The 12,573-nt window shown below is 48.6% G+C and overlaps 1 protein-coding gene across 6 annotated transcripts in view; it reads left to right on the top strand.

The window, feature by feature from the left end:
* Window positions 1-737: 737 nt before the first annotated feature.
* SNX27 (sorting nexin 27) overlaps window positions 738-12,573 on the top strand; it is a 52,316-nt gene continuing 40,480 nt past the window's right edge. For 3 of the 6 annotated variants that reach the window (XM_073323353.1, XM_073323352.1, XM_073323354.1), the window contains exon 1: window positions 738-1,047. In XM_073323353.1, coding sequence (XP_073179454.1) covers window positions 773-1,047 — 275 coding nt within the window. In that variant the 5' untranslated portion in view covers window positions 738-772. The remainder of the gene's footprint in view (window positions 1,048-12,573) is intronic. The other 3 variants (XM_073323356.1, XM_073323357.1, XM_073323355.1) reach the window with 3 other exon arrangements.

The following is a 12,573-nucleotide window of genomic DNA, read 5'->3' as shown; positions in this document are numbered from 1 at the left end:
TCCCATGAGGCAGTGCTAGGGCTTGTGGAACTACAATTCCCATGAGCCTCTGCATCTGGCAGATGGCTGAACTACCTTTCCCATGGAGCTATGGGGGCGACAGTACCTGTGTCACCCATGAGGCTTGGGGGGGTTGAGGTGACCCCAGACTACATTTCCCAGGGTGCCATGCTTCCCAGCATCCCAGACTCCATTTCCCATAGCGCCATCTGTCCCCAAACTCTTCAGACTACATTTTCCATGGGGCCGTGTGCCCCTTAGTTTCCCAGAATAAATGTCCCATAGGGCTATGCACCCCTCAGGATCCCGGGCCTACATTTCCCACAAGGCCCACCAGGCTGGGCTCCACTGACTACATTTCTCCTGGTGCCCCCAGTATTCCTGGACTACATTTCCCATAGTGCCATGCATCACCAGGCTCCCCCCGACTCTATTTCCCATGACGTCCTGTGCGCCTCAGATTCTCCAGACTACATTTCCCGTGGTGCCATGCACCCCTCCCCCTGGCTTCCTGAACTACATTTCCGATAGTGCCCTGCGCCCCTCAGAGACCCTGAACTACATTTCCCATGGCGCCGTGCGCCCCCGAAGCTCCCTGAACTACATTTCCCATGGTGCTGTGCGCCCCCAGGCTCCCTGAACTACATTTCCCGTGGTGCCGTGCTCCCCATCAGGCTCCCTGAACTACATCTCCCTTAGCACTTCGGCGGCCTGGCTACGGTGGCCGGTCAGGGGATCGCGTGACGGCGACGGCCGCGAACTGCTCGGCAAGATGGCGGACGAGGAGGGCGAAGGGCTGCAGCGCTCGGCGCCGGCTCCGCACCGTAACGGGGGGGGCGGGCCCGGGCCGGGGGGGCCCCGCGTCGTCCGCATCGTCAAGTCGGAGTCCGGCTACGGCTTCAACGTGCGGGGCCAAGTGAGCGAGGGCGGCCAGCTGCGGAGCATCAACGGGGAGCTGTACGCGCCGCTGCAGCATGTCAGCGCCGTGCTGGGCGGGGGGGCGGCCGACCGCGCCGGGGTGCGCAAGGGGGACCGCATCCTGGAGGTGTGAGTACGGGGGGGCCGGGCGGAGAGAGAGAGGGGGCGGGAGGGGGACCCCTCAGAGTGACCCTGGGGGGGCGGGGCAGTGGGAGATGGGGGAGGGGCGCCCCTCCCGCCCAGAGTGACGGGGGAAGGGATGGAGGGGGACCCCTGCCCAGAGTGATGGGGGGGGGGCGAAGGGCTCCTTGCCCAGAGTGATCCGGGGGGAGGAGGGGGATCCCTCCCCACCGCAGAGAGTGATGGAGGGGAAGGATGGAGGGGGACCCCTGCCCCTGCCCAGAGTGATGGGGGGGGCAAAGGGCTCCTTGCCCAGAGTGATCCGGGGGGAGGAGGGGGACCCCTCCCCACCTCAGAGAGTGATGGAGGGGAAGGATGGAGGGGGACCCCTGCCCCTGCCCAGAGTGATGGGGGGGGGCGAAGGGCTCCTTGCCCAGAGTGATCCGGGGGGAGGAGGGGGACCCCTCCCCACCTCAGAGAGTGATGGAGGGGAAGGATGGAGGGGGACCCCTCCCCTTGCCCAGAGTGATGGGGGGGGGGCGAAGGGCTCCTTGCCCAGAGTGATCCGGGGGGAGGAGGGGGACCCCTCCCCACCTCAGAGAGTGATGGAGGGGAAGGATGGAGGGGGACCCCTCCCCTTGCCCAGAGTGATGGGCGGGGGCAAAGAGTCCCTTGCCCAGAGTGATCCGGGGGGAGGAGGGGGACCCCTCCCCACCTCAGAGAGTGATGGAGGGGAAGGATGGAGGGGGACCCCTCCCCTTGCCCAGAGTGATGGGGGGGGCGAAGGGCTCCTTGTCCAGAGTGATCCGGGGGGAGGAGGGGGATCCCTCCCCACCGCAGAGAGTGATGGAGGGGAAGGATGGAGGGGGACCCCTCCCCTTGCCCAGAGTGATGGGGGGGGGCGAAGGGCTCCTTGCCCAGAGTGATCCGGGGGGAGGAGGGGGACCCCTCCCCACCTTAGAGAGTGATGGAGGGGAAGGATGGAGGGGGACCCCTCCCCTTGCCCAGAGTGATCGGGGGGGGGTAAAGGGCCCCTTGCCTAGAGTGATTCGGGGGGTGGAGGGGGACCCCTCCCCACCACAGAGAGTGATGGAGGGGGACCTCTTGCCCTGCCCAGAGTGATGGGGACGGGAGGAGGAGGTGGACCCCTCCCCACCACACAGAGTGACCGCATATTGGGGATGCAAGTACTTGGGGCGCGGGGGACTACTGGAACAGTTTGTATTGTGGTGGTTCTGAGAACCATTGAACTTGTGTCTGATGGAAACCACTTCAAGCCGAGGCATGCAGCAGTGCCCCGAGCACCTATGGACTGGGTCCCTGAAGGGGGAAGGGAGAGCTGAGGGGGAGGAGACCTCTCATGGAGGACCCGGGTGGAACCCCTGAAGGAGAACCAGCCCCAGTGGAGCTGAGCTCAGAGAGCTGTTTTGGGGCGGGGGATGGGGAGATTACATACTGGAGCTGGGACTGTGGGGGACGTGGTAGAAGATGACCTTCTCCCTCAAAATCCCTTACTTCTTGGAGGAGTGGGGCCTTGGCAAGGGAGGGGTGCCATCTTGGGGGGCATTTGGGGCCCTGAGATCTCTAGCCATCTAGGCTGGAGTGCACAAGTCGGGAGCATGGGGGGACTGCCTGATGGCAGACAGGGAGAGGTGATCTTTCTGAGAAACTCTTCTATGGGAGACCAGCAGGGGAGGGGGACCAAGGCTGGGGAGTACCCTGGAGATGGGAGCAGGGCTGGGGAGACTACGGGATGAGGATATGGAGTAGGGCTCTGGGGAGGGGGAGTTGGGGGACAGCAGAAGGGATCAGAGAGATTTCTGTGGGGAGAGGGAACTGTGGTGTGCAAAGGGGTCTGCATCCTGGAGGGCTTGAGCATATGCTGTAGGGGAGAGGGTTAATGCCTTCCCTTGGGAATGGGAATATGCCTCAACCAGGACAGAGACCCCTCTCTGGGAGAATCAGTCTCTCTGTGGGGAGAGGGGAGGTGATCCCTGTCCACATAGGGGGATCCTACTCCTCTGGGACTGGAGGGAATATAGGTCAAGGTGTATAAGGGGAATTACATCCTTGGCAGAGAAAAGGATCTCCCCCACCCCCACCCTCTGGGACTGGAGGGAACATAGGTCAAGGTGCATAAGGGGAATTGCATCCTTGGCAGAGAGAAGGATCTCTTCTCCCCACCCCAGCACATACTCCTTGTGGAGAAGGGAAAGATCTCTCTGGAGATAAGCTAGGATATTCTCCCCACCTGTATGTTTCCAGAATAGGGTTTCAATCCCCTCCCCCCCAGCCCTTACATGGAGGAGCGAGTGCAGAGGGAGCCACTTTCTGGAGGTGGGGATGATTTTATTCTCATTTCACATCACTTGGACAGTGGTACTGGACTGTCATTGGTTTCTGGTCACTTGCACTGGTCCTATGCAGAGAAGTATTTAAATCCTGCAGAGGAAATTTTAAATACAACCTCCAACAAAGTCTCTGAATAAAAACATTTAAATCTTTATTATATTGTCTGATTTTTTTTTTTTGGTCAGAACTTAAAATTTGGCCCTAAACTGCTAGGTCATGTCTCCAGTGTTAATTGAGCCTCCTTTATAGCTTGTCCTTGACCTGTTGAGATTTTGAACTGAATTTCCCCTGGCACATGGTAATTCTTCAGGTGGTTTCTGCGGTGCCTCTGGCTGTTTGTGATATTTTCCCTAATTGTGTTCTGCTGTAAGATAAATTAAAAATACGTAAAGATCAATATGTCTGCAGAGTCAGTTATCTTGAAATACTTATTAAATATGAGTGTTTCATAGCAATTAAAAATGCCTTGGTTTCCAGTCTTTGAGGATTTAAGTGTGTGAGGGAGAAGTGGTTTATGTTTTGTCCCACTGGATGGGAAATGTTCTTACAGACCCTTGGTTATGTGAGTATTCATAACCTGTGCTGGGGGAGCCTTGTATCCACAATGGGCTTTCTGCTGTGTGACCCGAATATTTGTGCTTTGACTTTCCTTCACCGAGAACACATTCATTCACTGGGTGAATTCTGCAGCTAGAGGATGTATTTAGAAAACAGTATTTATTGACTGAAGGAATATTTGTATGCGTTACAGGACCCTGAGTCTAAAATCCTCCACCTCCTTGTGCTCCCTGTGGAAAGCACTAAAGAGAATTGAATGTTTAAAATTATTGAAATAGGTTTCGAGGCTATGGGCTGGCTTTGGGGTTTGACCCTGGGAGCCAAGGATTTGCTGTTTGTCCAGGTTACTTGGGGGCAGATCCTCAGTTGGTATAAATTGTCCAGTGGAGCCAGGACAATTAACACCAGTTCAGGATTTGACCCCTAGTTTCTTTCACATGGCAACATGTGGTTTAGTGGTTAGAGCAGAGGCTTGTGAATCAGGACTTCTAGTGAGCTCTGCTCCAGCTCTTGAAAGGCCATGTAGTCTAATTGCTAGAGCAGAGGACTCAGTCAGGACTCCTGGGTTCTATTCCCATCTATTGGAGGGAATATAGAATAGTAGGCAGAGCAGAGAACTGGGACTTGGGATTCCCATGTCTGGCTCTGCCACTGACATAGTGAGTGTTCTTGGGACAAAACACTTTAATCTCTCCCAGTGTCTCTGTTGTAGCACTGGTGAAATAGGAGGGTCCCCAGTGCGAGAAAGCAAATATCAGATCTTACTTTTGTTAACTTAAGTGCATAAATTGGCACCCTAAAAAGTTAATTGTTCCTGATTGCATTTTGTCAGCATGGAGCAGAGGATCCTGTGTCTTTCACACTTAGCTGTGTTATTGCTGGATCCAACCCCTGGAAGTAATTCTAGTATTGCAGCACGTTGGAGGAGAAAACAATAAAACTGACTCCAGAAATAGCATTGATTTCCCTTCCTCTCCACAGAAGCGCAATGATGGGAGTGGGGTTCCCTGGAGCTCGGGAGGCACACATATGTACCAGGTGTGCTGTCGTTTGCTGATTTTGGGGCACACTGAATCCAGTGGTTTCTAGTTGGTTGACTTTGAATAAGTCATTCATTCCATTATAGTGTAACCAGCTCTTAAAGTTAAGTTCTGCAGAGGATCATCTGATGCTGCAGAGATAGTACTGTAGAGATGGACTGTTTTCAAACTTGGGTGTCAAAGCTAACTCATACTTAAGCACAGGGGCTCTGGAATGCCATTTAAAGTGTACGTGTGAGGAACAATAGATCTGCACCCTGCATCAGCCTGACTTCTCTGCCCATGGATCCCTATACCCACCCCTTCCAAATTTGACAAAGTGGTATTGTGACTTGGTGTGCAGGGTTGCAGTGCCACACAGTTTGGCCCAGCCAAAAAGTGGTTGAGCCATGGTCCGGGTGGCCCCCCTGCCCTCCTTCCCAAGCTCCACAGCCTGTGATTAGGTAAATAAATAGGGATCCTGAGACTGAATAGGAATTGTGGAGCGCTGATCATCCCTGAAAATTAGGCCATTCTTTTAGGTGCCTAAATGCATCCGTGTTTGCAAATGCTTATATAGGGTTTCACATCTTCAAAAGCACTAAAACTGTACGCTTCCGAGATGGGCTTTGTTTGGAACTCACATAAGCTGAGGCAAATTCCGTGCAATTTTGCTATAATAAAGCAAAGTAACATTCTTTTAGAGCATGCAACTGGGATGAGGTCTCTTGGTTCCTGTTCCCAGCTCTTCCACTTTCTTGCTGTGTGGTCTCGATCAAGAGGGACAAGGTGGGTGACGTAATATCTTTTATTGGGCGAACTTCTGTCCAATAAAACAGAAGTTGGTCCAGTAAAAAAAATTATTGCTTCACCCACCTTGGGCAGTCTCTAATATCCGGGGACTGACACAGCTACACAAGCACGGCATACATGTTCTTGATCACGTCATTTAACTTTTTTGTGCCTTGCCTTATCTATCTGTAAAATGGATATAAAATGTAAATAGAGTGGGTGCCATTTAAAACAGGATATCTAGCACGCTGGGTCATTAATTTTCTGCAGTGTTCCTCATTAAAGGAATAAGGAATTCCATAGTAAAGAGAAATACTGGGGTGTAGTATTCATCCATTCTTAGGTTGTAAGCTTTTTGGAGTCGGGACCATTATTTTGTTCTGTCTTTGTAGAGCAACTAGTGCAATTGACTCCTAGGTGCTATCACAATAAAAATATTTTGTATGGCATCTCTGTGGGTCTGTGAGGGTTAATATCTGTAAACTACTTTGCAATCTGTGGGTAAGCATTATGCATGTCTGACGTTTCTCAACAGTGTCTAATTGTGTTTTCTATGCTTGTTATAAAGCACTTAACTGCATGATACCCTGATATGAATCTCCCCCTTGTAACTACTAGCTCAAAATGCTTGGTTTTGAAAGCTGACATTGCAGCATAATGACTGCAAAGTGCTTCTCTAATCTTCTTAGCATGTTGTCTGTTTGTGGGAGTTGAGGGCACTGAAAGCAGATAAAGAAAGCAAATTTAGTTCCTTGATTATCACCTTGAATGACAGTCATAACTAATCTTTTTAAAAAAATGTCTCTCACAGGTGTGCAAATCACTGGTTACAGCAAAGCTTGCTTGAGATGATCTAATAGTTATAGAAGGAGTCAAGTTTTAAGTATCAGTGAGCCATGTGTAGAAGAATTGCCTGGTGATTAAGTCATTGGCCAAAGCTAAATTCAGTTCATAGCTCTGCCACAGACAGGAACACTAGCAACTGGCTTACCAGATCCAACAGGTGGTCCATCTGTGCTGGTGTCCTGTCTCCAACAGTACGTCAAAGAAATATGCAAAATAGCTTGAAGTGCGCCTTTTTTGAAAAATTTCCCTTGGAGTTTGGTTTATGCCCTGACACAGAAGCGTTAAGAATAATTTAATCTCTTTCTCAGTTCCCTGACCATAATATGGGGATAATACTTTCCTGCCTCATAGTGTGTTGTATGGATGAATCTGTTAATGTTGGAGGTGCTCAGATACTGTGGTAATTTGGGGCTAGATGAGCGCTTAGAGAAAATATTTTGGGTGTTCTACTAATTGACTTTTCCAGTTATGCCTCTGGGATGTCAACAGCCAAATAAATTATTCATAATAGGTGAGAAATTAGCCATGTCTGCAGGTTATTTAAAGACCTGAGTAATACATTGGGGACTGTACCAACACCCTCTGGGCTTGGCTGGACCTATATATGTGGGTGCACACACGCTTCTCTTTTCTCAGTGCTGTCACATAAAAAGACTAGCTCCTCCTTGTTCGAATGAGATTAAACTCATCTCCTTGCTCTGAAGTCTAACTTTGTGCATGGACTTGAGGCACAAACAGCTGATTCTGCTTTGGAAAAGTACAGACACTGTCTCTAGAAAAACAAGGAGGCAGCTGTGTGTGCTGCTTTTTCAGTGTTTTACTGCTTGCCCAGAGGGCAAATTGCCAGAAAATCACCTTACGAAATGGTCAGCAGGCTGAGCTAGGCCGAACTCCCTTTCCCTGAGTGACTTTTCTGAGACCTGCAGGGCTCAGCTTTAGTGCTCAATACTGTGGTAGCAAGTGTTGTGGTGTTATATAGCTCATCAAGTACTTGAATTAACGTTCCCTGAATATACCTCACTTTCTCCTTGCAATTTTGTAATTCAGTCTTGGAAACTTTTTAAAAGTCTTCCTGTAATTTTAGCTGATGAGAAGCTGAAGAACATACTAGTGCTTTACAGTGATAGTGCTCAATTCCGGGCCTTTGAATGTCTAAAACGAGTAAGAGGGATGCATGGTTTTGCGTTTTACCAAATTGATTCACCATTTTCTGCTCATTGGTTGCTGTTAGTCCTGTATCGCTTGAAAGACTCCTCCACTTGTAAGTCTGTATGCATAACTACTTGCACAGTGCATTAAGTCTTATTGTTTTACCTTCTTTGTTTCCTGTAAGGATACAAAACCAAAATCCTTCTCAACACTAGCTGATTGACTTTCTTCCTCAACATAATTCACTGTTTGTATATTGCTGTGACAGTTTGTTTTTGTCTTTCTAGTAGTGTTTATAAATCCACTCTAATGAAGGGTTCTTGTGTTATGGGCTTTTCATCAATCATACAATTGAAAAGCTCTTGCATGTATCCATCTAAGCTGATGTAAAATTTCCATAGTATGTTTAAACAAAATCCATGTGTGTGACTAATAGCACCTGAGACTACTGAAGCTGAAATAATTTATAGCTACTTTTCACCACTTGTTCAGCATTTTGCATTTCCTGCAGGTTGAAAAAATGAAAATATAAGTTGGTCAGTTTCCCTTGTGTTGAGTCAGTTTCGCTCTCTGGTTCTGGTATAGTAGGACAGTGCTGTGTTGGGGCTTCCGACACTGCAAGGAGGAAATGGTTATTTTGAAAACATAAAAGCTCTTGGAAAAACATATTTCATACTAGGACTGAAATGTTTATTTACAAAGCCTGAACCCTAGGTTGAATGCTAATTGTGTCCTGTTGAAACTAGCAATATTCTAGTACTTTGCTACCTCACTGTAATGCCTTATAGTAGTAATAAATGAAGAAGCTGGTGGGATGTGTCTCTTTGGGTATTTGTGTGGTGTCACGGGGTGTGGGATGTGCCCCAGCCTGTAAGTGGTCTCCTTGGAGTGACCCCTTTACTGTGCTGGGTCAAAAGGACCCACACAGATCTACAGAGTCAGGCCTGTGGACCCCAAGACTGGGTCTTTGACCCCAGCATTCCCTGTCTGTCTCTGTGGCTCCCTCGAGTGAATCCAGCCAAGCCAAACTCCAGCGGGAGGCTTGTACCGGGCCCGCACCGTGCTCTCCGGGAGTATTTACAGTGACACAGGCAGCCTTTTTCAGAACAAGGGAGTCATTGATGAGTCACCTGGCTACAGAATCCGAACGTCCTTTGGGTAGCACAGAGAGGCAGAAGTTATGCCATAGTCCACTCTGGTTAAACCAGTGCCCTGATGAGCCAGCCAAGCTGTGATGGACTCCACCTCTGGCTCTCGTCCTGTGTTCCCCCTTTATCTGCCCAGCTCCGGGCTCCCGAGTCCCTCCAAAAGGGTCACCCTTCCTCCAGTCACCTGACATCTTGTTCTCCAGCTCAGTCCCCGGTCCAGCCTGCAGGGTCGGGGGTGGGAGTTGTTTCCGGTTGTTAGATGTTCAGTCCTGAGGGCATCTCCTTGTCTTGCTTGGGGTTCCTGCTGTTAGTGTTGAGTCCTTGGGGCAGTGGCACAGAGGAATGTTCAGGAGTCGCGGCAGGGCCCTGGTCAGCCCCCATGGGCGAGCGGGGAGAGAGCTGTACCCAGCCCTGCCCCAGGTCCCCCGGCCACTGTCCCTGCCACAGCCCTGGTGCCCAGCTGCGGCTCTGGCCCTAGCTTCAGCCCCCAACCATGGCTCTGGCCCCGTCCGCAGCCCTGGCTGCCAACCACAGCTCAGGGAGGGGCATTGATGGGGTAAGGGGGGCTGCAAGGTAAAATGTTCAGGGATCACTGTGTTAGGGCATCTTTGTCTTGCTGGACCCTCTGTTGATTTGGATTGGTTTGAGCCAGTTCTTTTCCAACTTCATTCATTCCCCCAGACAGTGAGGTGATGCACACCCCTCCTGCACTGTCCCAGGAGCAGGGTTAACCCTTTTGCACCCACTGGGTAGCAATGCAATGTACAGAGGGAAACTGAGGCATGCCTAGGATTCATAAAAATATTAAAGAAAATACCCTCTTTGTCACAGGTGGCAAGAGCCATATAAGTGTTACAAGATTTGTTGGGAGAGTTGTGATGGAACTGAAAGTGGCGATGAGATACAGTGCTATCAGAAAGATCAGCAGCAATTGGCAAGATGATTGAAGTCTTGTTCTCCGGTTTGTACTCTCTCTTTGGAGTTCTTCTCAGAACCCAATTTTCACTTTCTGACCAAATGAGGAGAATACTATATGAATGGCACTGAGCCTAAAGGCTGTGTCTACATGTCAGTATAACTAATGTCACTCAGGGGGGTGAATAAATCAGCACTTTGAGTGACATAAGTTAATCTTCTCCTGCCGACATAGCTCCTGCCACTTGCAGGGGCTGGAGTCGTTAAGACAACAGCAGAGCTCTTTCCCATTGGCTTAGAGTGGCGACATGAGAGAGCTTAGAGTGGCGCAGCTGCATTGGTGGATGCGCTGCTGTAAACTCTCTACTGCAGCCATGCCCTAAGATTTTATCTACACTACAAACGTTATGCTGGTATAAGTATCCTGCCATAGCCCCCTAGTGTAGACACAGCTTCTGCTGATGGAAGGAGTTCTTCTGTCAGCATAATAATACCACTTCCCCAAATGACATTATTTATGCTGACAGAGGCAGATTTCTGTTGGCATAACTGTGTCTACACTGAGGATTTTGCCAGCATAACTGTGTTGGCTGGGGGTGTGGTTTGTTTCACACCCTGACTCGTATAGCTATGCTGACAAATTCTGTAGTGTTGACCTGGACTAAATGATATTCTGTCCTTATTGGTGCGATTCTTTGTTTGCTTGTATAAGCTGAAAGAAAGTAATTGCTGTTCAGTTTCCAGAATTGATACCAAGCTTTATTTCTGAAGTGGCCAAAAATACTTATCCCCTTTAGTAAGACAGAGTATTTTTCCTTTGCCTAGTTAATTCTTACTCATCTTATAGCAACATTTGTTTTTTAAAGCCTTTGGAAATGTTAGCACGAGTTTTTGTGTGTACTTCAAAACCTTTCTCACTAGCATTACTTTAAAGTCTTTTTATTGCTTCCTAAACAGAAGAATGGGAACTATATCGTACACTAGTGTTGAGCCTGTTAATACACATGGAGCTGTTAGAACTTCCTTAAAATGGCATGACAAGCTTGTGTGAAAACAATTACTAAATGATCCAGGCTCTTTTCTCAGTGTGAGGAATATATCAGCAGTGGTAAAGTCAGTGGACTTCAGTTTGCTTATGCTGTCTCTACTTAATGGGTATTTATCGTACTCAAAGAATGTTAAAACTAGGACTTGATTTTGAGCTGGAAAAGAGAAAGGTCAGCATACAAGTGTTTCCCTTTGTTAGGAGCATACTAGAGATGGGAAATACTGATTAGGTTCTAACTGAATTGCCAGGGCAGGGATATGTTCTGTTTTTGTTCTCCAGTGCTCTCTCCAGCCTCGTTCTCACGGTCTCAAGTCATGAGGTTTCCACTTAGGCCAGGTCTACACTAAAAAATTAGGTCGACTGAGCTGCGTTACTCAAAAAAAAATCTACGCCCCTGAGCATTGTAGTTAAACCAACCTAACCCTGGGTGTAGACAATGCTGGGGCGATGGAAGAATTCTTCTGTTGACCTAGCTACTACCTCTCGGGGAGGTGGATTAACTACAGTGGTCGGAGCACCCTTTCCATTGCTGTATTGAGTGTCTACACCAGTGGTTCTCAACCTGTTTACCATTGTGGGCAGCTCTATCTGGGTTATGTGGGCCGCGACCACACAATATATATACACCTGTATGGCCCTGAGGATGTCACGTGGGCCGCAGCTGTGTGCTGATTGGGCCGCAACCCACGGGTCAAGAACCACCGCTCTATACTGAAGCGCTACAGTGGAGCAGCTGTTGTACTGTGGTTTTCCTAGTGAAGACATAGCCTAAGGCCATGTCTACATGTACAATGCTGCTGTGGCTCTCCAGTCGGCATAAAAAACCCACCTCCGCGAACGGCAGAAGCTACGTTGGCGTGAGAAGCTCTCCTGCAGAGGTAGCGCTGTGCACACCAATGCTTATGTCACTCGGGGGGTGGTTTGTTCATGCTGAGCGACATAAATTATGCCAACATAGGCTGTAGTGTAGACGTAGCCTTAGAGACTGTTCCACTGTCTGAAACATTACTGTTTAGATGGTAAGCTCTTTGGGGTAGAGCCATGTATGTGTTACTGGTGTGGGGCTTTACACAGGGAAAATAGTCAAGCCGATAAGAGAGACTCTCTCTCCATTTCCCCAGGAATTTCAGGGTTTTATGCCTTGTTGTCAAAGATGAAATTGCAGAAGTATCATCAAAAAGAAAAGGAGGACTTGTGGCACCTTAGAGACTAACAAATTTATTTGAGCATAAGCTTTCGTGAGCTACAGCTCACTTCATAGGATGTATCATCTTTATCCTAGGATTGAGCTGCAGGCAGACTGGATGGTTGAACAAGTCTCTTCCAGCCCTAATTCCTATGGTGAGGAAGGACCTGCTAATGTAACAATACTCATGGAAAAAAGTTAGGGCTGTCGATTAATTGCAGTTAACTCACACAATTAACTCCAAAAAAATTAATTGCAGCTTTAATCGCACTGTTAAACAATAGAATACCAATTGAAATTTATTAAATATTTTGGATGTTTTTCTACATTTTCATATATATTGTTTTCTGTGTTGTAATTGAAATCAAAGTGTGTATTATTTTTTATTACAAATATTTGCACTGTAAAAATGGTCAACAAAAGAAATAGTATTTCTCAATTCACCTCCTACGAGTACTATAGTGCAATCTCTTTGTCATGAAAGTGCAACTTACAAATGTAGATTTTGTTGTTACATAACTG

This window comes from Lepidochelys kempii, chromosome 24 (genome assembly GCF_965140265.1).
Source record: "Lepidochelys kempii isolate rLepKem1 chromosome 24, rLepKem1.hap2, whole genome shotgun sequence".
Taxonomy (NCBI): Eukaryota; Metazoa; Chordata; order Testudines; family Cheloniidae; genus Lepidochelys; species Lepidochelys kempii.
The sequence above is the reverse complement of the archived record's forward strand: the minus strand, read 5'-3'. Positions and strand labels throughout refer to the sequence as shown.